Raw genomic sequence first — 27265 nt, 5'->3', positions numbered from 1 at the left:
AGGCTACGTATCCAGACAGTTGTTACGCCCGATTTAATATCAAGAAATGTAATTATTTCGAGCACTTTCAGTCAAAGTTTCAGTCGAAATGTGTATGCATACACTGCTAAGTATCTCAGCCACTCAAACTCGACACCACTAGGACTTTGAGCATTGACAAGGGTCAACCAGCTTACACACAGGCCAGGCAAAAACATTTGAGAAAAGTTTCCATATTTTGAACCAAACATGACCCCTCTGTGATCTTGAAAATTGACGACGATCAATCAAACTTGTTTCCGAAAGCGGCGTATGGCTGCCTTAATGGCGGGGTAAAAACGGTCATACACGTACAATTCCACTCGTGTAAAAACACGAGTGTACGTGGGAGTTTCAGCCCACGAACGCAGAAGAAGAAGAAGAAGAAGAAGAAGTTTCATTTCGAAAGTAATCAAACCGTCGAAGTCGAAGTGTATTGTAAACATGTGAAACGAATTGTGGATGGTGCATTCCTTCCGTATCTTACATTACTTGTAATCCCATCACTGGATTTTGTTACATATAGACCCTTGAGTCCAAATATACTGTAACTGCTTGCAGTTTTTCTTTCTGCTCCAACAGTTACCAAATTCCTTTTTACATTTAGTCAAGTTTTGACTAAATGTTTTAACGTAGAGGGGGGAATCGAGACGAGGGTCATGGTGTATGTGTGTGTGTCTGTGTGTGTGTGTGTGTGTAGAGCGGTTCAGACTAAACTACTGGACCGATCTTTATGAAATTTGACATGAGAGTTCCTGGGTATGGTATCCTCACACGTTTTTTTCATTTTTTTGATAAATGTCTTTGATGACGTCATATCCGGCTTTTCGTGAAAGTTGAGGCGGCACTGTCACGCCCTCATTTTTCAACCAAATTGGTTGAAATTTTGGTCAAGTAATCTTCGACGAAGCCCGGACTTCGGTATTGCATTTCAGCTTGGTGGCTTAAAAATTAATTAATGACTTTGGTCATTAAAAATCTGAAAATTGTAAAAAAAATATTTTTTTTATAAAACGATCCAAATTTACGTTCATCTTATTCTCCATCATTTGCTGATTCCAAAAACATATAAATATGTTATATTTCGATTAACAACAAGCTCTGAAAATTAAATATATAAAAATTATTATCAAATTTTTTTTTTCGAAATCAATTTAAAAACACTTTTATCTTATTCCTTGTCGGTTCCTGATTCCAAAAACATATAGATATGATATGTTTGGATTAAAAACACGCTCAGAAAGTTAAAACGAAGAGAGGTACAGAAAAGCGTGCTATCCTTCTCAGCGCAACGAATACCCCGCTCTTCTTGTCAATTTCACTGGCACTGCCTTTGCCACGGGCGGTGGAGTGACGATGCTACGAGTATACGGTCTTGATGCGTTGCGTTGCGTTCAGTTTCATTCTGTGAGTTCGACAGCTACTTGACTAAATATTGTATTTTCGCCTTACGCGACTTGTTACGTTTAACCAAGTTTTGACTAAATGTTTTAACGTAGAGGGGGGAATCGAGACGAGGGTCGTGGTGTATGTGCGTGTGTGTGTGTGTGTGTGTGTGTGTGTGTGTGTGTGTGTGTGTGTGTGTGTGTGTGTGTCTGTGTGTGTGTGTAGAGCGATTCAGACTAAACTACTGGACCGATCTTTATGAAATTTGACATGAGAGTTCCTGGGTATGATATCTTTCATCTTATTCCTTGTCGGTTCCTGATTCCAAAAACATATAGATATATGTTTGGATTAAAAACACGCTCAGAGAGTTAAAACGAAGAGAGGTATAGACAAGTCGCGTAAGGCGAAAATACAACATTTAGTCAAGTAGCTGTCGAACTCACAGAATGAAACTGAACGCAATGCCATTTTTCAGCAAGACCGTATACTCGTAGCATCGTCAGTCCAGCGCTCATGGCAAAGGCAGTGAAATTGACAAGAAGAGCGGGGTAGTAGTTGCGCTAAGAAGGATAGCACGCTTTTCTTTTTACAGAATACAGAATACAGTATTTATTGAGCCAAGTGACATTAAAAAAACATTTTAAGCACAAGGAATTTAGCGTAGTGTTGGTAAAATCACGCACACACACACACCCACACACACACTGACACACACACACACACGCCCACACATTCACTGACATACACACCAACACACACACGCCCACACTACAGCAGTCACGATCACACCATCACACGCAGGGCAGACATGAGGTAAAACAAATGACAATCATCTATTAAAAGAAAAAGTACAAAGAGTGGTCTAAGATGCTGGTGGAAGGGTCTACACAGAATTCTGTACCTCTCTTTGTTTTAACTTTCTGAGCGTGTTTTTAATCCAAACATATCATATCTATATGTTTTTGGAATCAGGAACCGACAAGGAATAAGATGAAAGTGTTTTTAAATTGATTTCGACAATTGAATTTTGATAATAATTTTTATATATTTAATTTTCAGAGCTTGTTTTTAATCCAAATATAACATATTTATATGTTTTTGGAATCAGAAAATGATGGTGAATAAGATGAACGTAAATTTGGATCGTTTTATAAATTTTTATTTTTTTTTAACAATTTTCAGATTTTTAATGACCAAAGTCATTAATTAATTTTTAAGCCACCAAGCTGAAATGCAATACCGAAGTCCGGGCTTCGTCGAAGATTACTTGACCAAAATTTCAACCAATTTGGTTGAAAAATGAGGGCGTGACAGTGCCGCCTCAACTTTCACGAAAAGCCGGATATGACGTCATCAAAGACATTTATCAAAAAAATGAAAAAAACGTTCGGGGATTTCATACCCAGGAACTCTCATGTCAAATTTCATAAAGATCGGTCCAGTAGTTTAGTCTGAATCGCTCTACACACACACACACACACACACACACACACACACACACACATACACCACGACCCTCGTCTCGATTCCCCCTCTATGTTAAAACATTTAGTCAAAACTTGACTAAATGTAACGAAGAGAGGTACAGAAAAGCGTGCTATCCTTCTCAGCGCAACTACTACCCCGCTCTTCTTGTCAATTTCACTGCCTTTGCCATGAGCGGTGGACTGACGATGCTACGAGTATAGGCTACGGTCTTGCTGAAAAATTGCATTGCGTTCAGTTTCATTCTGTGAGTTCGACAGCTACATGACTAAATGTTGTATTTTCGCCTTACGCGACTTGTTTCTTATTGTGTTGAATCATATCAGTTGATACGTGCACATACATCGCTGGAATAGGGTATTTTTGTTAACGAGCAGCAGTTCGGGGTAGAAAATTGTCGTTTTTACATTTAGTCAAGTTTTGACTAAATGTTTTAACGTAGATGGGGGAATCGAGACGAGGGTCGTGGTGTGTGTGCCTGTGTGTGTGTGTGTGTGTTGTGTGTGTGTGTGTCTGTCTGTCTGTCTGTCTGTCTGTGCGTGTGTGTGTGTAGAGTGATTCAGACCAAACTACTGGACCGATCTTTATGAAATTTTACATGTGAGTTCCTGGGTATGATATCCCCAGACGTTTTTTTCATTTTTTTGATAAATGTCTTTGATGACGTCATATCCGGCGTTTCGTGAAAGTTGAGGCGGCACTGTCACGCTCTCATTTTTCAACCCAATTCGTTGAAATTTTGGTCAAGTAATCTTTGACGAAGCCCGGACTTCGGTGGCTTAAAAATTAATTCATCACTTTGGTCATTAAAAATCTGAAAATTGTAAAAATAATACAAAACAAATTATAAAACGATCCAAATTTACGTTCATCTTATTTTCCATCATTTTCTGATTCCAAAAACATATAAATATGTTATATTTGGATTAAAAACAAGCTTTGAAAATTAAAAATATAAAAATTATTATCAAAATTAAATTTTCGAAATCAATTTAAAAACACTTTCATCTTATTCCTTGTCGGTTCCTGATTCCAAAAACATATAGATATGATATGTTTGGATTAAAAACACGCTCAGAAAGTTAAAACGAAGAGAGGTACAGAAAAGCGTGCTATCCTTCTCAGCGCAACTACTACCCCGCTCTTCTTGTCAATTTCACTGCCTTTGCCATGAGCGGTGGACTGACGATGCTACGAGTATACGGTCTTGCTGAAAAATTGCATTGCGTTCAGTTTCATTCTGTGAGTTCGACAGCTACATGACTAAATGTTGTATTTTCGCCTTACGCGACTTGTTAATAAGTATAGACATGATTTCACCTTTCTTGATATTGTGTTCACATGACTTAGCTCTGCTTGATAAGATTGGACAACATTTTGGATGAAACCACTGCTGCTGCAGGAACATTGAATTGGCAAGTCTCTAATACACACCGTATACCCGGCTGCACTGTGAAATCACCTCAGCCAATTTTCGGATGCGCACCTCAGCAAATTTTCTCACCCAGCGCTGTAAGTTACTTCACAAAAACACCCATAATTTCACACACACGACATATCATAACATAAAAATTGTTTGCACTTTCGCCTGAGGGGTAAGTTTATCTGCTGATCGACCCGTTTCATGTTTTCAGTGTGTTTGTGAACGTTGTACTTCAAATATTTACACCTATTGAAGCGTATTCTGAGTAAATTATGACTTTCCGTAGTTACTATAGAAATTCAAGCACCTGACAAGAGATGAACACACTTTTAATGTAATCAGTGGTCATTCCTTGACATCTGGGTCAAATTATATGATTTAAAATATAGCAGGAGCGTCATATTTCTTTAATCTGTGGGGACACTCGAAGATTTTTTGGCTGCACACCTCAGCCGCGCTAGGCGACGCACCTCAGCCATTTTAATGCTAACTCGGCGACACACCTCAGCTTCGATTCGTGTCTATTTTGCCTATAATAGAGGGTTTCTTTTAATTGTTTAACGTCTAGCCGACTACATAGACCCGTCTGAAGGCTTAATAGGCGCCAACCTTCTCCCTGTCCACATTCCAGACTTTCTTTCTAATTCTTCTAAAGCTTGTGAACAAAAATTAACACAGTCTCTACTAACTTATCATAACCGAGACAACGACGGAAACGGAACTGAAACGGATCATTGATGAGCATTGCAGTGCGCGAAGTTCCTGCAAACTACACGCGTTGTTTCTTTTGGGTCTCATCAGTGAATATTGTCTTTAAACAGGTAATTATTTTATTTCTTACTAAACATCGAAACATTTAGTTGGCAAGGATGAATTGATTTTCTTGGCATCAAATGCCACTTTCACTACCTTTCGCGTCTGGGACAAAACGCTGATACTTTCATGCATTATTCCTGGCTTCAAGGTTTCATTCTTATTTTCACCTTTTTTTAAGATGATTTTGGCTAGGAATTACAAAATTTATTTTTGCGTTTTCCGACTTGCACAAGCCGAGTGAATCCGATCCGTCCACAACATGACCCTGGCTTTTTGGGCCGCCCATAAACCGAAGAAACTTGCCATGGAACAGATGGTATCTGGTTTTCCAGAATAGTTTCGTTTCTTCTTGGTATCTCATGAAACTCGTGTTTTGAGTACCAAAAAATCGCACAACATCCAAGAATAGCAGGAAAGAAATGTTACTTAAGGGAAATGTTCCTTCAGATATCAATGTATGTAGTTGCAGCCAAGTGGATAATAAGCCTTGCTCCTTTAATCGTTCAGCAGCTTTTGGTATAACTGCCAACAGTCGATTTATTTCAGAATCAATCTCATCAGGTTTGCTTATCTCAGCGGGTATCAACCCGAAATCTTTTGAAACATACTTTTTCAATCCCGTTTCATCATCAAGCACCAGACGTCGATATTTCAATACGGCACCACTATGCTCCCCTTCAATATGACGCACTGTGTCTGTTAGGTTCCCTGAATTTCTCTAAGAGATAATAAAGTATTCTTATTCTTATTCTTATTCTTAATTACTCCCGACAGTGGTAACACTGGAACTCCATTACCTGAATAGATCACAATTTTTGTCATTATAAAGATAACAAATCAATCAATACGTTATTTATCACAAACTAAAAAACAAGTCGGGGACAACAGAACACCCCCCCCACACACACACACACACACACAACACACACACACACACACAAGCTCGTGTGTATTCTGTCTATTTGATTATATTTTTGGTATGCAGTAATGAAGCTGCATGGTTTGTATCCCAGAGTTATACCTTGATTAAGTTTGTACTGGTTCATGTATATAACCAGATAACTTGTATTATAAGTTGCTCTGATATAACTAAGTAACAGACAAGAAGTCTTTTCGTTGTGATCATATACCGAGAGGCATAAATTCCGCAAACTGATCTTTAAAAAATCACAAAAAATCAACTCAGTGGTGAATGTTTTCAATGTTTGAATATTTTATTTATTGGCCATTTTAGTGTTTAAAAACCTTCGCTTTATTGATTTTTAATAGAACATCATGAAATGACAATTTTTCAAAAAAAGTGACTGAGTCCAAGCGCAATGATTTCGGAAAACGTTCAGTGTTCATCACGTTCAATGCTTTGGCCAGCTCTAAGCATCCCAATCGCTTGCTGTCTCTCTCCTTCATCAAGTCGTGGCATGATTGCGATATCTGATACAGCCAAACAGCCAGTTGCATTTTATAGGGCCACACACTATCTTTTTTACGTTATTGTCTCCCGTTCAGCCCATTGTCTTTATTAGCACAGTGAGCTGTGGCTGGATCAGCAATACTGCAAAGCGCACGCTGACAGCGTGAAACATTTGCTCCGACACTCAAGATGTCAACTACAAATTACAGGTTCAATCTGATTTTCGTTTGAGAGCAAAATCGTTCAATGCACTATTTGCAGAATTTATGCCTTTCAGTATATAACGGTTGTAATTATTCCAGTGGCTAGTGATCAGTGGCTAGTGATGGAGTGTTGCCAGTTGTGTTGCGTTGTGTAAAAATATGCGTTGTGTTGCTTAGGATCATTATTCAAATTTGGAGAGAGAGAGAGAGACGCAGACGCAGATAATTTATTCAATAGGCCATAGCCCCTTATGAAGGATCGGAGTGTGAACAAATGATTAACGTTGCAAATAATTTAACTCATCAGGTGCAAAAAAGGTACAACATAACAATCGCACAACACTACGGATTAAAACATACATTACACGTTATTTAACTAAGAGGTTAAAACATCTCTTAATTTAAAGGCTTTATACAAATACAAGGATACATTTCTAACAACAGTTTCTTGAGGGGAAGCCAGGAGCAAGCTGAGTCTAAAAGTGCTTGGGTTTTTATAATATTTAAATGGGATAAATTTTTCTCTTAATCTGTTTAAGTATGGACAACACAAAACAAAATGGACTTCATCATCTTGCTTTACTTTACAAAGGGGACACATTAACTGATCGGCATCATGCTGTTTATATCGGTTAGCATGCACATTTATTTCTGAAATATGTATTACTCAAGGATGGAGATTTTAGGCTAACGCCTAGTCTTACAATCTGTCCCTGCTAAAACTAAAACATAAATATGGAGACAATAAAAAAAGTCCAATCTTAAATCGACAAGGAGAGAGAGAGAGAGAGAGAGAGAGAGAGAGAGAGAGAGAGAGAGAGAGAGAGAGAGAGAGAGAGAGAGAGAGAGAGAGAGAGAGAGAGAGAGAGAGAGAGAGAGAGAGAGAGAGCACAAAATCGGCATACACAAGCAGAATATGATTTTCCATACACCTAGATGGATACACAATGTGTACACAATGGATTTCAGATTGTTTCTTTGAAACAAATGCTGAGGTGTGCAGCCACGTGTGGCTGAGGTGCGCAGCCGAAGAAAAAAACAGACGGCTGAGGTGTGCAGCCGAAAAATCTTCGAGTGTCCCCACACATTAAGAAAATATGACGCTCCTGCTATATTTTAAATCATATAATTTGACCCAGATGTCAAGAAATTACCACTGATTACATTAAAAGTGTGTACATCTCTTGTCAGGTGCTTGAATTTCTATAGTAACTACGGAAAGTCATAATTTACTCAGAATACGCTTCAATAGGTGTAAATATTTGAAGTACAACGTTCACAAACACACTGAAAACATGAAACGGGTCGATCAGAAGATGAACTTACACCTTAGGCGAAAGTGCAAACAATTTTTATGTTATATGTCGTGTGTGTGAAATTATGGGTGTTTTTGTGGAGTAACTTACAGTGCTGGGTGAGAAAATTTGCTGAGGTGCGCATCCAAAAATTGGCTGAGGTGATTTTAACAGTGCAGCCGGGTATACGGTGTGTAATAGTCATCATCTCTCTGACCCCCCCCCCCCCCCCAAACTCCCCTCTTTCCCGACTTAAATGTCCCCAATACTGTTGTAATTTAAAGTCAAATCCCTTTCCGTCCTCCGTTACCTCCTCTGATTCTTTTGTTGTATTTGTTCCTTTTTTATATTCTTTGTCTTACATTTATAATAAGGGTATAAGCGATTTTCTGACCTTGACACAACATGAAATAATAATTCCTTTTTAGATGTACATATTCATAACCACACTTAGTATAAGCTTAGCTTGTTGTGTGGTAACAAATGTTCATATCGTATCATACATGTCACCCTGTATTTCCGGAATAAATTTTGTTTAAACCAAACCGTCGAAGTGTGTGAAGTTTCTTAAAAACAAGTTTTAGAAAATCGTAATTTTTCATTTCTTGACTCTGTGACCTTCAAATTTGATTTGGGTAATATACATTTCTGTCCTGTTTGAAGTTTATCAAAACCTACTCGTGTGTGAAATTTGGAGGCTTTAACGTTAAAAACAATCTGAGAAAAACTCAACGGTGATTCAAACATATTTGTTCGTGAAAAACAAGAGAGAGAGCAAGAGAGAGAGAGAGAGAGAGAGAGAGAGAGAGAGAGAGAGAGAGAGAGAGAGAGAGAGAGAGAGAGAGAGAGAGAGAGAGAGAGAGAGCAAAAAACTGTGACGCACACACACACACACATCGATCCACACACACACACACACACACACACACACGGGCGGACAGACAGGTCGATGCACTGTAGACATACCTGAAGACACTGCCAATAGTTGCTGAAGATGTGGGAATGGACAAAATCTTTCCCGCTAGCCAAGTGCCGTTGTGCTCCCCCAATATGTTTTTTTCCTCCGTCAGCTGGTCACACAGACAGGCACAGAAACGAACACACAGACACAAACACTTGTAGCAATAGTGGATTGTGCACTGAACAGCATTGTGTGATAACATTTGAATATTGGCACACACACAATACACACAAACACATACACCATTCACACACATACACACACTCACACACACACACACACACACACACACACACACACGCACACGCACGCTTGTAACAGCGGCGAATATAAGGAATTGCTCCATGTCATGCGCATGTATACATCAAAGGGCTACCCATCTGCAGTCAGATTTGACCTAATGTTTTCCCTGAGGCTTGGATCGAGAGTGTGTGTCTAAATGTGAATTAATTTCTTAAAAGCCAACAGTTTTCATCTGCGACATTAATTTCATCAAAAGATGTCAAATTTTCCTACCATAGTAGGTAGCAGTCAGGATGTTGACTTTTGGGATATGTCCAAGAGGACGGACGGTCTTATTCCAATGTAAAAGCCCGGGGAAATCTGAGATAGTGACTTTGAATGCTAACTTCGCCGCGCGGCAGATGTAGCTCTTGTTTCTCGTGCTGGCAACGCTAATTTAAGCTCTGTGGCCTTTGTCTAAAACTATTGGTCTCCTGGAGACGGTTGTTCGGCTTGAACACATAAGGTCAAATCTGAAACGCCTTACCGTGTCAATAATTTTGAAGTCGGGATCCTCAACCATTTGACAGATGAGACCCTCAACGGCAGCACCGATGACGAAGAGTATGAGACTCATCAGCATGAAGATCCAGGCAAAAAGGATGAAGAACAACATGCCACTGCAACAGGAAACCCGCGCAAAAGAGGATGAAGAACAACATGCCACTGCAACAGGAAACCCGCGCAGAATAGGATGAAGAACAACATGCCACTGCAACAGGAAACCCGTGCAAAAGAGGATGAAGAACAACATGCCACTGCAACAGGAAACCCGTGCAAAAGAGGAGGAAGAACATCATACCACTGCAACAGAAAACCCGTGCAAAAGAGGATGAAGAACAACATGCCACTGCAACAGAAAACCCGTGCAAATGAGGATGACGAACAACATGCCACTGCAACAGGAAACCCGTGCAAAAGAGGAGGAAGAACAACATGCCACTGCAACAGGAAACCCGTGCAAATTAGGACGAAGAACACCATGCCACTACAACAGGAAACGCACGTTCCAGCACATGTGAGTTGTACCTTATACAGAAAACAGACACTCAAAACGACAGCCCAGACTAAGAAGAAAGACATTCCTACAGCGCTGCAATATTAGTCAAAGTCACACGATTCTTGAGCGTGTGTTGCACCACACTTTGAAGTAATCCCACACTTTGAAGTAAATTACTTCAAAGTGTGGGGATGTGCCCCACACTTTGAAGTAAACCCATTTTTTTACTTCAAAGTGTGGGGGGATCTTCCCACACTTTGAATTAAACTCAGTTTTTACTTCAAAGTGTGGGGGGATCTTCCCACACTTTGAAGTAACTTACTTCAAAGCGTGGGACTTTTGCATCGCCTGTTTGAGCCTGATGATTTTGTCAAAAAAAATGGCAGTCTTTTGGATGAGTGAACAGAAAAAGTGAGCGAGCCAAGAAACATAATGATGTTTGTTATCAGGCTTTAAGCAATGTCCCATTGTTGAGTGTGACGAAAACTCGTGATGACGATTTTAAAACATGTTGGGTCACGCATGGTCCAATCTTACATGGTCCAATCTTACATGGTCCAACCTTACATGGTCCGACCTTACATGGTCCAATCTTACATGGTCCAATCTTACATGGTCCAATCTTACATGGTCCAACCTTACATGGTCCAATCTTACATGGTCCAATCTTACATGGTCCAACCTTACATGGTCCAATCTTACATGGTCCAATCTTACATGGTCCAACTTTGCATGGTCCAACCTTGCATGGTCCAACCTTACATGGTCCAACCTTACATGGTCCAATCTTACATGGTCCAATATAACATGGTCCAACCTTACATGGTCCAACCTTACATGGTCCAATATTACATGGTCCAACCTTACATGGTCCAATCTTACATGGTCCAATCTTACATGGTCCAACCTTACATGGTCCAACCTTACATGGTCCAATCTTACATGGTCCAACCTTACATGGTCCAGCCTTACATGGTCCAATCTTACATGGTCCAATCTTACATGGTCCAATCTTACATGGTCCAACCTTACATGGTCCAACCTTACATGGTCCAACCTTACATGGTCCAACCTTACATGGTCCAATCTTACATGGTCCAATCTTACATGGTCCAATCTTACATGGTCCAATAATATATATATGGACCATGTAAGATTGGACCATGTAAGGTTGGACCATGTAAGGTTGCACCATGTAAGGTTGGACCATGTAAGGTTGGACCATGTAAGGTTGGACCATGTAAGATTGGACCATGCGTGACCCAACATGTTTTAAAATCGTCACCACGAGTTTTCGTCACACTCAACAATGGGACATTGCTTAAAGCCTGATAACAAACATCACTATGTTTCTTGGCTCGCTCACTTTTTCTGTTCACTCATCCAAAAGACTTTGCCATTTTTTTTGACAAAATCATCAGGCTCAAACAGGCGATGCAAAAGTCCCACGCTTTGAAGTAAGTTACTTCAAAGTGTGGGAAGATCCCCCCACAATTTGAAGTAAAAACTGAGTTTACTTCAAAGTGTGGGAAGATCCCCCCACACTTTGAAGTAAAAAATGGGTTTACTTCAAAGTGTGGGGCACATCCCCACACTTTGAAGTAATTTACTTCAAAGTGTGGGATTACTTCAAAGTGTGGTGCAACAAGCGTGTTCATAAAGTGTCCCCGTACACCACCAAGAAGAGTCCTTGTTCTACCGACTCCCCTTTGTAGCTGCAGAGTGCAGTCGATGGGTTTGGGGTGGGAGGAAGAAATACGGAGGGTAGGAGTGGAGGTAGACATAGACATAGACATATGTAACCGTGTGCCCCCCTTCTCTCAAAACAACCAAAACAAGATGACACATAGTTAAATTAACAGATTCTTTAATTCCAAAAGATGATGTTGGGAATGTGTGGGAAACGGGGGTTTACATTCAACAAAAACTCCTTCAATATATCCTACTCTCTAAAACCAGAACAAACCAAAACAATACTCTAAAACTATACTCTAGAACTACACTCTAAATCCCCACTCTAAAGATATGATCTAAAAAAAACAAGAGACCCGATGAAACTTTAATCTAAACAAACAAAGTAAACAAAAACCAACCTAAAAAACAATTAAAAAACACACCAATCTAAACGAAACCCAATCTAAACGAAACCTAATCTAACGAAACCTAATCTAACGAAACCCAATCTAAACGAAACCTAATCTAACGAAACCCAATCCAAACGAAACCTAATCTAACGAAACCCCGTCGCACATTCCGCCCACTCCGCAAGACAACGCTCACATCTCAGTTAGTTTCTATCTTCGGCTTGTGACAGACACATCACGCAACACCGAACACAGCGCTATAAAAATCAGCCCGACAAAAAAATACGTCCGATGTCCAGAGAATTGTCCAAAAAAGGAAATCACAGGAACAAATCTCGCGTGATCTCGCGTCATTCATCAAAATGAATTCAGCCTGAAGGGGTGTCAAGTACCAACAGACAGAAATTTTACCTATGCAAATAACAGAATCGGCTATTCCGCCAGACCATTTCAACACATAGAAAGAATAGTCTCGGAAACAGTAGTGAATCCACGATAGCATAGGGGTACTGTGATGTCACAATAGTTGAATCCACGATAGCTTAGGGGTACCGTGATGTCAAAAAAAAAAGTCAACCCACGATAGCACAAGGGTACCGTTTGTTCACATGGTCACACATAGAACACTTTATTGTCTCAAGATGAGAAACTCAGGTGTGGTGTATCACAGCATTACAACATAAAACGTAAGAACATAAAATCATAATAATTAAGATTAGGATAATAATATCAAAACACATCTCTCTCTCTCTCTCTCTCTCTCCCTTACTCTGTTGCTCCCTTCATATCACAGTACGTCACAAGCATTCACGCGGGTTCATAGGCGCATGTAGTTAATATATGTTAACAGTTGCTTAAAAGTGAATCTAGATTTAAACAATATCACATCATCTTGGTATATATTTAGGTTATAACATAAGAGAGGATGTACAGTTGTATCAGTGTCATGACATGTATAAGTACTTTCTATGCCAATATTATAATACTGACTGATAGTAATAATAACACACACACACACACACTCTCTCTCTCTCTCTCTCTCTCTCTCTCTCTCTCTCTCTCTCTCTCTCTCTCTCTCTCTCTCTTCTCCTTTCTCTCCTTCTCCCACTCTAAATTACATTTCCTGAACAACATTTCACTGGACCGCAAGACCTAAATAACTACTTATTGCAAATTTCGATTGACTTTGCAACAAAACTGTTCTTGGCTCTAACAGTCCTGAAGTTTGGGAGGGAAGGGTTAGCTGTAAGCACGTAGTGAGTAAATTTTGGAAAAAATTTGAGCTTAAAGTCTTAGATATGGAGAGGTAATCTGTTCAAAATTAGCTTCATATTTCTTGTTTTGGGTTCACAGTGAGGCTCCAAAGTTTACGATTTCTTATTCTTGAAAAAAGTGAGTTTAAATTAAAGGCCTAAAATTGCACTTTTCAAATGTACATAACTACTAAACTAATTCACATACAGAATGCAAATGTACATCACTGTGCTCAGAATAAAAAGATCTACAAGACCATGCAAGTTATAACCTTTACTTCTGGAGTTTGAAAAATCACTTTTGAGTACCTAGTGAGTGTTTCTGGATTCTTGTGACGCTGTTGTTTTGCAATCAGACAAGTGTCGGGGGATTTATAATAATAATAATAATAAGAACATTTATATAGCGCTAAATCAAAAACTTTCGTTAAAAAGGCTTGCTCTAAGCGCTTGACATCTAAACTAAAACGTCATTCACACTCTTTACAATGATGTACAAGAACTTCATGTCACACTCTTTCATTCAGTATAGCACCATTCACACAGTTGTTATTCTGTACAAGACAATAAGTTAGTCTAACATTTAGAATGTTCATAAGATGAAAACAAGAGAAAACCAGACTGATTAAAACAACTGCTTAGTGCTAACAAAGCATGAATCTTAATGATAACGTAATACATGTATACATGGATTTCAAGATGAAGAGCTCTCTTACATCCTTGAAAGTAAACACTTTATACTAAACACTTTATACTCTACTAGTTTCAGAAAAAGAACACTACTAACGCGTTATATTAACGGGCATTGATTTTTCCCTAGAAGTGACACTGAAATATAGCGCAGTGTGCCCGATTGAACCTATTTCATAGTGTATGTAACAGTGCTAAAAAACGATGTTCGGAAATAACTTATAATAAAATTCACACACACACACAGACACCCCCCCCCACACACACACACACACATAAACACACACAAACACACACACACACACACACACACACACACACACACACACACACACACACACACACAAACATCCACACTTCATACATCAACCGTGTACTACTATTAGGGGGCAGGGGGAGTTTTCTTGACACTTGGATGGGGTTTGCCACATTACCAGAATATGATTCTGCTTCCATGCGTTGTCTTTATCATGCCCTTGTCTTCGTTGCCTGTCGCTCTGAGGGTGGATAGGTTGAACCTGTAGGCCAGAATCACTATCAAAGTGCCGAACAGCACCAGGAAGACAGCCAGGAACTGTATTCCCGTCATAGCCAGGCCTCCAAGATTGCTGCAGACGACAGAAGCATGCATCCAACTGTCAATCTTGTGCAATGTGATAGCATCGAAAAAGGTTGGCAGACGACAGAAGCATGCACATCCACATGTCAATGACTCAATGTTATGCAATGTGATGGCATCGAAAAAGGTTGGCAAACGACAGAAGCATGCATCCAATTGTCAATGTTGTGCAATGTGATGGCATCAAAAAAGGTTGGCAGACGACAGAAGCATGCATCCAATTGTCAATGTCATGAAATATTATGGCATCGAAAAAGGATGGCAGACGACAGAAGCATGCATCCAATTGTCAATGTCATGAAATGTGATGGTATCGAAAAAGGTTGGCAGACGACAGAAGCATGCACCCACATGTCAAGGTTGTGCAATGTGATGGCATCGAAAAAGGTTGGTAGACGACAGAAGCATGCATTCACATGTCAAGGTTGTGCAATGTGATGGCATCGAAAAAGGTTGGCAGACGACAGAAGCATGCATTCACATGTCAAGGTTGTGCAATGTGATGGCATCGAAAAAGGTTGGCAGACGACAGAAGCATGCACCCACATGTCAAGGTTGTGCAATGTGATGGCATCGAAAAAGGTTGGCAGACGACAGAAGCATGCACCCACATGTCAAGGTTGTGCAATGTGATGGCATCGAAAAAGGATGGCAGACGACAGAAGCATGCATCCAATTGTCACTGTCATGAAATGTGATGGCATCAAAAAAGGATGGCAGACGACAGAAGCATCCATCCAATTGTCACTGTCATGAAATGTGATGGCATCGAAAAAGGATGGCAGACGACAGAAGCATGCATCCAATTGTCACTGTCATGAAATGGGATGGCATCGAAGAAGGATGGCAGACGACAGAAGCATGCATCCAATTGTCAATGTCATGAAATGTGATGGCATCGAAGAAAGTTGGCAGACGGCAGAAGCATGAACCCCCTTTCGATTTTGTGCAATACGTTGGCATCGAAAATGGTTGGTCCCGTTTCTATCGGGGTCCAATATGGGGGAATTATCGCGATGTATTCGAACGCTATTTAGCTGAATTCCCATGTACCTTGCAACGCACAGTCCTTAAGGTCAAAACAAGTTCCACCCACTATCGCAGCTCTGTCTAGGCTTTTTGCATCAGATAAGAAAACCCCTACACTTGACCACGTACCAAATATCGACAGTGTGGCTGCTTTCTGCGAAGAGTTGGATCTTTTAAATGAACGAATTTCTGAAAAGCCACCGGTGCCAATACAAAAACTGATTTATGAAACATCCAATTCTGCACTGAAAGCAGTCCGACAGTTGCCGGTTGGTCTTATCCCACGTACATGCCTGGTCGCATCTGAGACAGCGAATTAAAGTTTTTACTAAATGTTTCCGTACAAGGAGATGTCAGGCTTTTATAAACACAAAATTTTAAAGGTCTCTGTCAAAACTGATTTTGTGGTAAAAAAAGGAAATCTGTGATTGAAGATTGTGAAACCTGCCCGCAGCGACGTTGCCGGCCCCCAGAGGTTCTCGTGGGTCTCCATTGGACTGGGCCATGTATTGCGTCTCAAGGCGTATTCAATATATTTAACATTTTAACACTTTAAATCTTACATTTCAAATGACACTTGCTATGCCAATTGTGATAGAGAAACGTTTACTATATATAAAAGTCTTTTTATGTTAGAATATGCTGACCGTGTTCAGTGGTCTTGTTGTCAGCCTCATTACTAATTTCTAAAACTTATCAGACAATGAAGTATATTATTGTATTTACGTAAGCTAACTAATTCACATCTTCACACATGGGTATATTACATAAACTGAGGTCTTCGGCTTTGGTCGATAAAAGATGTAGCAGAAGACGATATGCCGCCCCTCGGACATCAAGCCACCAAACATCTTCTTAAAAGGCACAGTAAGCCTCCCGTAAACCATCCCATATACTGTCAGGCTTTTACACGCAGTACAAACACCCTTCCATTTGAACGCTCACCAAACGGGAACATCCTAGGTGCCCTCCGTAAAGAGCGAGCAATTTTCAAATAATTTATTTTTGCGTTGTTTATCTTACCCCTGAGCCATCGTGAACCCGTGTGATCAAGTTTCCCTTTTTCACAATGTAGTCGTCAGTTAGTAATTTGAATGCGACTCGCTGTGAGCTATAGCACGTTATTAAGTACCTCTGACTATGCACGAAACAAACGGCTGTGGTTCACAAGAACTCTAGCCATGGCTTTTGACTGTTGAGAGGAACTGGCGATAGGTATAAACCGTCGTCTGCTACGAGAACCACGACATTGCGTGACCCTGCTTCCGGGCTTTTCTTTTTTCAAACTTTCAAAACTTCGAATTGTACTGATCTTGTCTTAATGAAAAAAGAATTCTTTTATGGTTTAAGAATGTTTGTGTAACAAGCTGTCAATTTATTATTTAGATTTTAAAAGTTAGGTCTAGCGCCAAAACGCACCACGGTCCGATTGTCTCTGAGACAATCCGCAAAATTAATTATTTGAAAATTGCTCGCTCTTTACGTAGGGCAGCTAGGATGTTCCCGTTTGGTGAGCATTCAAATGGAAGGGTATTTGTACTGTGATGGTTTACGGGAGGCTTACTGTGCCTTTAAGTTCCCAACTTTTTGTGAACTTTCATCCCGAACTGAAGCCTGAGTTATGTGACGAAAGTTGATTCCTTATTATAACTACGCAAGGACATGAGGTATTTTTTTTCTCTCAGACTCTGTAATGTTCGTTAGATACCTCAGCTTCGAAAGGATAATTCAACATTTCTTTATCTCCGGGTATAGACTGGGGCGATTTGTCACTTCGGGTGTTGGTGATATGATGCATTCTGATAATCATCGCTCCACTGCTATGTGGGAGGTGTTTTTATAACCTGCCCTGTTATATAGTGCTATATGTTTTATGTAAAATCAATGTCTTGTTTGTATTATTGTCATGTACCACGCCTGAATTTCTCTATGAGATAATAAAATATTCTTATTCTTATTCTATTCTTCTTATTGCCAGTTGTCTCTCTGACCGGACGCTACAGCCCTTCGCGAATCTATCAAAATAAGAATACAGAGTTATCTCCCATATGGTTTTCGCGAGCACTGATCTAAATTTGAGATCAGTGTTCGCGGGACGAAAATGATTGCAGATTGGCCGACTTCGACAGTGATCTCCGTTCTGTTCTTCACAGTTATGATAAAGACATCGTTCTAAGGTCAAAACAAGTCGACATTTTGGGACTGCTGCCGGAAGGAGACCGTAATATATGGTTTCATCACTGTCAACTGGTTACAGAAAAAATTGTCTGCTCCAGTGAGCGCCGAAACCAAACGGTTGATTATCACGTGACACTTTTGCCATATTTAGAGTTGTTTGCACAGTAAATACAGCCGCGATAAATAGCTCGCTTGAAACTGTCTTACATATCAATTCCTTTGTAATTTAAAATTACAAAACACCATGAAAAATCGTTATCGACGATCGCGAATCTGCTTATATCAATAATACATTACAAAAAGCTCTAAATATGTAAAAAAAAAAAAATAAAAAAAAATAATATCGGTTTCCTTGCCAGACAAGGAAACTTAAGGCATCCTGTCAGGGAGAGAATGAGCCGAGCTCATTTTGACCTGAGTTCAGGATGGATATGATGCTGCTTATATCGGTTGGAAATACGCAGAGCATGACGTCGTTCAAATCAAAGCGGGGGCGAAATGGGAAGTTCATTTCTGGTACCTCCCTCAGACTATTAGTATTACGTCTGGCATGTGATTCCCGACTGAATCGCCGCCTCCAAAGTCGCCCCCTCCCAAATCGTCGCGTAAGCCAATTGCCCCCCACCCCCACCACCCCCCCCCCCCCCCCCATGTCAAGCCATGAGTGGCATTTCGCCCTTGCGACAAGTCAGACTTGGTTGAATTTGTTATGTGTTAATGCCTTCGTTACCTCGTCAACCAACCAAGCTCAGCAAAAGCGCAACAGAATTTATAAAATGCGGTCCACTGTTTCAAAGTCTGCGTTGCTGTTGGAGAAAACAAACAAACAAGCAGACGGGAAACTGCCATCGCAATCCTTCTCTGAGGTTGGTTTTGCAAAGCCTGCGCCCTGTTCAATGATTGTCACGTATTTCTATGTAAAGTTAAACTAATTCTTACTATTGGTACACACGTAGCCGACTGTACACTCACATAGATGGTGAACAAAGTTCAAACTTACGTTTTCTCTTGGGCCTGGTCAATATACTCCTTGGATGAATTGAAAATCTTCTTCTTGTCGTCCAATCCAACACCTTTTAGTGCCTGGAATCACGTTAATTTTTAGAGTAATAAATCAACCAGTGATGAAGCAAAATACGATGATAACACAAGAAGGGAAGGGGGGGGGGGAGCAATTGCTAAAGGGCACAGTCCTAAAGATGTCATCACACGAACATTGATATATATGACAACTTAGACCGTATTTGTTACATTGTAGCAGTGTTGACACCGAGTTTCCACTGCAAACAAAAAATAATAGCAAAATATCAGATTATGTGTGTGACCACCTTCAACAAACAAATCGAAGAAAATAAAAGCTAAAGGCTATTTTCAATAATTTATTAAGAAGCTCGCTGAAAATAACCTATAACTAGCCCTCGAGTTTAAAAAAACCCCAAAAAAACAATCTTCTTTTCGTGGTAGTTGATAATTTCACTTGTTTTCACTCCGTTTTTGATAAGCTTCTTTAGTTTCCTGGTGTGCTTCAAATAATGCTCTCCTCAACCTGAAACATAAAATGATAAATCTAAAGCACGTTTTATTAGTCTGACTTGCACACTAAGTTGTATCATGTTATTTTGAAGTATAGGGGGCTTTTAACAGTGATTCTTGAAGGCCTCTTCACTGGTCCATATTGCGCGCCCAGGCCATTTGTGATTTTTTCTGTATTTATTTTTTTCTGAATATCTATCCAAGCTAACTCACTCTAACTAGGCCTAACGGTTAACATGAGAGAGAAGAACTACCAAACACAAAATGAAACTTCTTCGCAAGAAAACAAGCTAGTTATCAGCATGAAACAAAAAGTGGTCCGTATTAGGAGCCCTTCCCCTACCAACGTGCAACAATCAACAGTCACCGAGCTCCTTGAGTGGGATTTAAAAAAAAAATTCATTCTTGATGTACACTGGCGGCTTTTTGTGTGAAATTATTTGATCAAAGTTAACAAGGACCATTGACGTTTGGGTCAACAAGACTTGGGACATGTCTGGAGACCAACAAACCTTAACATCAATATCAATATCAATATCAATATGAGGCTTATATCGCGCGTATTCCGTGGGTACAGTTCTAAGCGCAGGGATTTATTTCTATTTTTTTTTTAATAATTTTTTTTTAATGCAATTTATATATGACCCGCACATATTCAAGGCGCAGGGATTTATTTATGCCGTGTGAGATGGAATTTTTTTACACAATACATCACGCATTCACATCGGCCAGCAGATCGCAGCCATTTCGGCGCATATCCTACTTTTCACGGCCTATTATTCCAAGTCACACGGGTATTTTGATGGACATTTTTATCTATGCCTATACAATTTTGCCAGGAAAGACCCTTTTGTCAATCGTGGGATCTTTAACGTGCACACCCCAATGTAGTGTACACGAAGGGACCTCGGTTTTTCGTCTCATCCGAAAGACTAGCACTTGAACCCACCACCTAGGTTAGGAAAGGGGGGAGAAAATTGCTAACGCCCTGACCCAGGGTCGAACTCGCAACCTTTCGCTTCCGAGCGCAAGTGCGTTACCACTCGGCCACCCAGTCCTTGTACCTCCGAGTACACTTCAACAATATACATGTATATATACTTGTTCTCTCTATCTACAGACAACATAACACTCTTTAATACTAAGAATCTTCTGATTACTCAGGAGAGTCAATAATCATAAATAATAAAAGCACTTTCAAACAGAAGTGGTCCTTTAAAAACTAGTAGTTATCGTTGTGGGCTACGTTCGCTAGTACCGTACAATCATGCACTATGTCTCGATGTGCTCAAAACTGGTTACAGAAAGGGTGTTCAAAAGTGGAACATTTCAGTTTAGAGAGCAGAAGATATCTAACACGTCGCTTGACCTCCCGTCGCTAACATACTGACACTGTCTTTCATCTTCTGGATGGCATCCTTGAATCCGTTCAGGGTCTTCTGGCTGTCGTTAAAATTGCCCTTTATGTCTGAAACCAAATAAAAAGAAACAATCTGACTCCTTGTTGTTGTTTGTGTGTGTTCTCTGTTGGTTTGTTTGTGATTGTTTGAAAGGGGGATATGGTGAGAGTACGTGTGATGGTGGTGGTGGTAGTGACAGCAAGCAATTGAATTTGTTTGTATACGTCTGCTTGCTTCGGGGGGGGGGGGGGGGGGGTTGTATTGGGTTTGGTGAGGATAAACTTACATAATTATATGTAAATGTCACCTGTAGTTCGGTTACAAATGAATAAGAAACATAACAAATTTCAGAACTTGTTTATGCACGATAACATCCAAGAACACACACAAAGTATGTTCAGGAAAGCCTGACAGTAGAGAGAGAGAGAGAGAGAGAGAGAAAGAGAGAGAGAGAGAGAGAGAGAGAGAGAGAGAGAGAGAGAGAGAGAGAGAGAGAGAGAGAGAGTTGACTTGACCCAAACAGAACTAAACTTTATTCAACAAAAATGAAGATTTAATTTTAAGACTGGACCTATTATCACAATATGTCCTTGAAACGAACAGACGCACACAACAAAATCACACAATCACAGGACACTCAGATGAAAATGCAAAAGAAGGCAACATTGAAATAAGGTGTTCTTCAGTACCGGTGACAGAAAGGGGGGAAACTGGTCAAAATTTAAATATGTAGTTTTGTTTTTGAAAAATAGCTTTTCGTAAAGCAGAAATACTGTAGTATCTGATTTACAAAAGAAAACATCACTGGTTCACATGGTTCTTTCATAATCTAATATAAACTGAGCAAACAAATTATTGCACCCATTTTCGTACCCCAACTAAAACATTGCCGTGTCATTTCATTCAAACTGTATATGCCAGTACAGGCCCTTCACTTGGCTACCGGGCACACTTTTCAGATCAAAGATTACTGTTGTAGGTATATCACGTGACCGCCGCCGAAGTCAGGGTACCCCCAAAATCGACCTGACAAAAACGTAATGTACCAATTAAAAAAATCGACAAAAATTCAGAATAGGCTTAACTTGGCAACATTTACAAACGAGGAGAAAGCCAACTCATTTATCTATCCAGAACAGGTTGTTTTGTTTTGCTATCTAGCGTATCTCTTGTGTTATGTCAGCTCTACTGATGCAGGTGTTAAGCGCATAAGCAGTAGAACACAAGAGGTTTTTGCGTCTATTTTAAGGGGTACCAGGACAAAAGGCGCTATATTTCAGCAATGCGAGGCACAATGGAGCATAAATGAGTTCAGCACAACCTCTCGGCGAATGCAATTAATGAGACAATAACAATTGTTTCAACAGACTGGGTCAGACCCAATTTGATCGACTCCATTCTCTCTCTCACCTTCAACTATGTCTCGTGAATAATTGTCAACCTTCTGTGGGATGTCATCCACCTTCATTGTTGCCTGCGTAGTGAGAACAAGTCTTGTCATAACCACTTCAAAAACGCTCGGTTCATTACCTCACTCGATTCCTCAAAGGCACGTAGTGTCCAATAATTAATGTCTAAACCGACAAGAGTGTCAACCTGCAAAATTAAATCATAAAATAAAAATCCCATTCTGCATGTGCAGGCAGCAGTCAGGATGGTTTTGATTTTTTTTTGTATTGTGTCCAAGCGGAGGGGTGGTCTTCTTCTTCTTCAGCGTTCCAGAATTTTCTGGTTACGTGTGAGCTCGTTTACCCATTTGGGTTCCCCACACTATACTCTGATCGAGAGCATAGTCAGCTCACTCCGCTTTCGTTGAGTAGGCATGCTGGGTATTTTCGTGTTTCCATAAACCACCGAACTCCGACATGGATTACAGAATCTTTTCCGTGCGCACTTGGTCTTGTGCTTGTGTGTACACACGAAGGGGGTTAAGACACTAGCAGGTCTGCACATAAGTTGACCTGGGAGATCGGAAAAATCTCCACTCTTAACCCACCAGGCGGCAGCGACCGGGATTCGAACTCACGACCTCCCGATTAGGAGGCCGACGTCTTACCACCACGCCACTGCGCCCGTCGGAGGGGTGGTCTAATCCCATGTAAAAGCCTACCAGGTAGATCTAAGATATTGAGAACTACGCAACCCCCTATCGCATTAACAAATGTGGTCTTGGGGTAGGGTAGCAAAAGCTGAGACGGGTGAAATTGGTGTTGATTCATGTTGCAAAATAATGATTGTAATGAAGTAAGGAATTATTCGGACAATTGTTCACACCTTTTTTCGATTTTTCTTTGTATGCCTTTCTTATATCCTTGGCTTTTCCCGCGATTTGTCACGGCACCGAAAGGATTATTCAAATAAAACAATTCACATCGTGTGTGTGTGTGGTGTGTCACGTGTGTATGTGTGTGTGTGTGTGTGTGTGGTGTGTGTGTGTGTGTGTGTGTGTGTGTGCGTGCGCGTGTTTGTGTGTGTGTGTTGTACAGGAGTGTGTGTGTGTGTGTCTGTACGCATGTGTGCGTGCGTGCGTGCGGTATGGGGGTGTGTACGTGTTTAAACTCGCCTCGTCAACAGCACCTAGGAGATCAAGATTGCCCATCTTGTTGAAATCATTCTGCGCATCTTGCAAGTCAACCTGCAGTCCATTTGTCAATACCAGAAGTACATTATAATTATACCGATCACTAGACCTGTGTTAATACATGTATAAGTAAAGGAGTTACTCTACATAGCTGGACACCATTTTGTGACATGCATTCTCAGTCATTTAAATGATTATAATGTATATTAAATGGCAACTAGAATGTATTCTCTTTACTTTTGTCATTAATACTCCAGTTAGATAATGATACAGACATTCAATGAAAACGACGCATAGACTTTTGTCTTAAAAAAAAGAAGTTATCCCAGCGAAGCTGGAGGTATCCCGTGAACGCTATAAGTACTGTAATCGACTTGAGAAATGTGCATACCGAATAATACATGATAAAGAAGGATTCTTTGTGCCCGGCTACGTGCTACAGTTGGAGATAGAAGTTCACCAAAAATTGGGACCATACTAACAAAAATACGGTGGGTGCAATAGTCGCCCCCATTTTTTCAGCAAACGCCACCCAAGGCCGTTTTGGACGGGTAGAAATTCCGTAGTTTCCAAGTCTATGGATAAAGCTCGCGTAAAAAGAATACGTCACGGTCGAAAGTCTTTGACGTCAATTAATGCATCATGACGTCATGCCTCGATCCTGAAGTCTTTCTCTCTCGCGCAGTGTGTGTGTTTGTGTTCATTTTGTGCACATGTGTTAGTGTTACTGTTTGGGTGTGTGTGTGTGTGTGTGTGTGTGTGTGTGTGTGTGTGTGTGTGTGTGTGTGTGTGTGTGTGTGTGTGTGTGTGTGTGTGTGCGTACGCGTGCATGAGTCTGTACTCGTATGTGCGTGGTGTGTGTGTGTATTTGTGTGTGTGGGTGTGTGTGTGTGTGTGTGTGTGTGTGTGTGTGTGGGTGTGCGCACGCGTGCATGAGTCTGTACTCGTGTGTGTGTAAGTGTGTGTGTGGGCATAAGTGTATGTGTGTGCGTGTATGTGTGTTTGTTTGTAAAAGTGTGTATGTCCGTCTGTCCATATGTGCGTATGGGTGTGTGTTTTGTGTGTATGAAGTTTTTTGTGAGAGAGTGAGTGTGTGTATGTGTGTGTGTGTGACTTGGGGTGTGTGTGTGTGTGTGTGGGTGTGTGTGTGTGTGTGTGTGTGTTTGAGAGAGAGAGAGAGTGTGTGTGTGTGTGTGTGTGTGTGTGTGAATGTGTGTGTGCATGAGTTTGTGTGTATGTTTGTGTATGTATGAGTGTGTATAATTATGTGTTTGTTTGTAAAGGTGTGTGTGTCCGACTATGTGCGTATTTGTTTGTTTGTTTGCTTAACGCCCAGCCGACCACGAAGGGCCATATCAGGCCGGTGCTGCTTTGACATATAACGTGCGCCACACACAAGACAGAAGTCGCAGCACAGGCTTCATGTCTCACCCAGTCGCATTATTCTGACACCGGACCAACCAGTCCTAGCACTAACCCCATAATGCCAGACGCCAGGCGGAGCAGCCACTAGATTGCAAATTCTAAAGTCTTAGGTATGACCCGGCCGGGGTTCGAACCCACGACCTCCCGATCACGGGGCGGACGCCTTACCACTAGGCCAACCGTGCCGGTCTATGTGCGTATAAGTGTGTGTTTTGTGTGTATGAGATTTGTGTGAGTCAATGTGTGTGTGTGTGTTTGGGGGTGTGTGTGTGTGGGTGAGTGTGTGTGTGTGTGCGTGCGTATGTACATGTGTGTGTGTGTGTGTGTGTGTGTGTGGGTGTGTGTGTGTGTGTCTGTTTGTATAAGAGAGAGAGAGAGAGAGAGTGGGTGGGTGTGTGTATGTGCGTGTGCGTGAGTGTATGTGTGTGTGTATGTGTGTTTGTTTGTAAAGGTGTTTATGTCCGTCTGTCTATATGTGCGTATGGGGGTGTGTTTTGTGTGTATGAAGTGTGTGTGAGAGAGTGAGTGAGTGTGTGTGCGTGAGTATGTGTGTACGTGTGTAACTTGGGGGGTGTGTGTGTGTGTGCGTGTGTGTCTGTGGGTGTGTGTAAGAAAGACTGAGAGAGAGGGAGAAAGAGTGTGTGTGTGTGAATGTGTGTGTGCATGAGTTTGTGTGTATGTTTGTGTGTGTATGAGTGTGTATATGTGTTTGTTTGTAAAGGTGTGTGTGTCCGTCTGTCTATGTGCGTATTTGTTTGTTTGTTTGCTTAACGCCCAGCCGACCACGAAGGGCCATAATTATCAGGGCGGTGCTGCTTTGAGATATAACGTGCGCCACACACAAGGCAGAAGTCGCAGCACAGGCTTCATGTCTCACCCAGTCACCTTATTCTGACACCGGACCAACCAGTCCTAGCATGCACTAACCCCATAATGCCAGACGCCAGGCGGAGCAGCCACTAGATTGCCAATTTTAAAGTCTTAGGTATGACCCGGCCTGGGTTCTAACCCACGACCTCCCGATCACGGGGCGAACGCCTTACCACTAGGCCAACCGTGTATGTGCGTATGAGTGTGTGTTTTGTGTGTATGAGATTTGTGTGAGTCAATGTGTGTGTGTGTGTGTGTGTGTGTGTGTGTGTCTGTGGGTGTGTGCATGCGTACATGCGTGCGTATGTACATGTGTGTGTGTGTGTGTGTGTCTGTTTGTATAAGAGAGAAAGAGAGAGAGAAAGAGAGTGAGAGAGAGAGAGAGTGGGTGGGTGGGTGTGTGTTTGTGCGTGTGCGTAAGTGTATGTGTGTGTGTTTGTTTGTAAAGGTGTGTATGTCCGTCTGTCTATATGTGCGTATGGGGGGTGTTTTGTGTGTATGAAGTGTGTGTGAGAGAGTGAGTGAGTGCGTGTGAGTGAGTGTGTATGTGTGTACGTGTGTAACTTGGGGTATGTGTGTGTGTGTGTGTGTGTGTGTGTGTTCGTGTGTGTGTGTGTTTGAGAGAGAGAGAGAGAAAGAGAGAGAGACAGAGACAGAGAGACACAGAGAGAGACAGAGAGAGACAGAGAGAGAGAGAGGTGTCTTTCGCAGGGGTATGCAGTGCCTTGGCGTTGCACATCTACTTGATAATTAAAACTCATGTCACATCCTCTGGTTTCCCATGTTACGCGAGTGATGTATTTTTAAATGATTGTAATACAATGAACGTAGACAATCAAAGTTTGCAAGTATTTCTAATTCTTTTTCTGCAGCAAAGGATATGTTTGAAACAGTACTGCTTTATGAAAACAATTGCTATGGTTAAAAATGTCCCAGTTAAAGAAAACGAAATATCACTCGCGTAACATGGTTTCCCCTGGTAACAAGCTCATCATCCTCGTCATCACCATCATGATGAACAACAACTTAACTCACCTCGTGCATTTTCTCTGAGACATCTTCTGGATCTGGATGTGTGTGTGTGTGTATATATGTTTGTGTGTGTGTGTGTGTGTGTGTGTGTGTGTGTGTGTGTGTGTGTGTGTGCGTGAGTGCGTGTAGGTATGTGTGCATGTGTGCGTGTGTGCGTATATGTCTCCTAGTGTAGACGGGCATGTGTCCGTTCATGCTAGGATGACGTAAAATATCCTTATCCTTAACCTAATAATTATATGATCAAGAAGCTGTGATACTCACATAACAGATGCTTGTTTTTTGCGC

The 27265-nt window shown here is 41.0% G+C and overlaps 1 protein-coding gene across 2 annotated transcripts in view; it reads right to left on the bottom strand.

Annotated features, from left to right (window-relative positions):
* The window catches only part of LOC138981931 (prominin-1-like), a 92187-nt gene that overhangs the window by 27302 nt on the left and 37620 nt on the right, over positions 1–27265 (bottom strand). For both annotated transcript variants that reach the window (XM_070355105.1, XM_070355106.1), the window contains exons 8-14: positions 23633–23704; positions 22480–22543; positions 21061–21137; positions 19137–19219; positions 14745–14918; positions 9771–9903; positions 9007–9110 (exon numbers count right to left, since the gene is read on the bottom strand). In XM_070355105.1, coding sequence (XP_070211206.1) covers positions 9007–9110; positions 9771–9903; positions 14745–14918; positions 19137–19219; positions 21061–21137; positions 22480–22543; positions 23633–23704 — 707 coding nt within the window. The remainder of the gene's footprint in view (positions 1–9006; positions 9111–9770; positions 9904–14744; positions 14919–19136; positions 19220–21060; positions 21138–22479; positions 22544–23632; positions 23705–27265) is intronic.

This window comes from Littorina saxatilis, linkage group LG12, assembly GCF_037325665.1.
Source record: "Littorina saxatilis isolate snail1 linkage group LG12, US_GU_Lsax_2.0, whole genome shotgun sequence".
Classification (NCBI taxonomy): Eukaryota; Metazoa; Mollusca; class Gastropoda; order Littorinimorpha; family Littorinidae; genus Littorina; species Littorina saxatilis.
The sequence above is the reverse complement of the archived record's forward strand: the minus strand, read 5'-3'. Positions and strand labels throughout refer to the sequence as shown.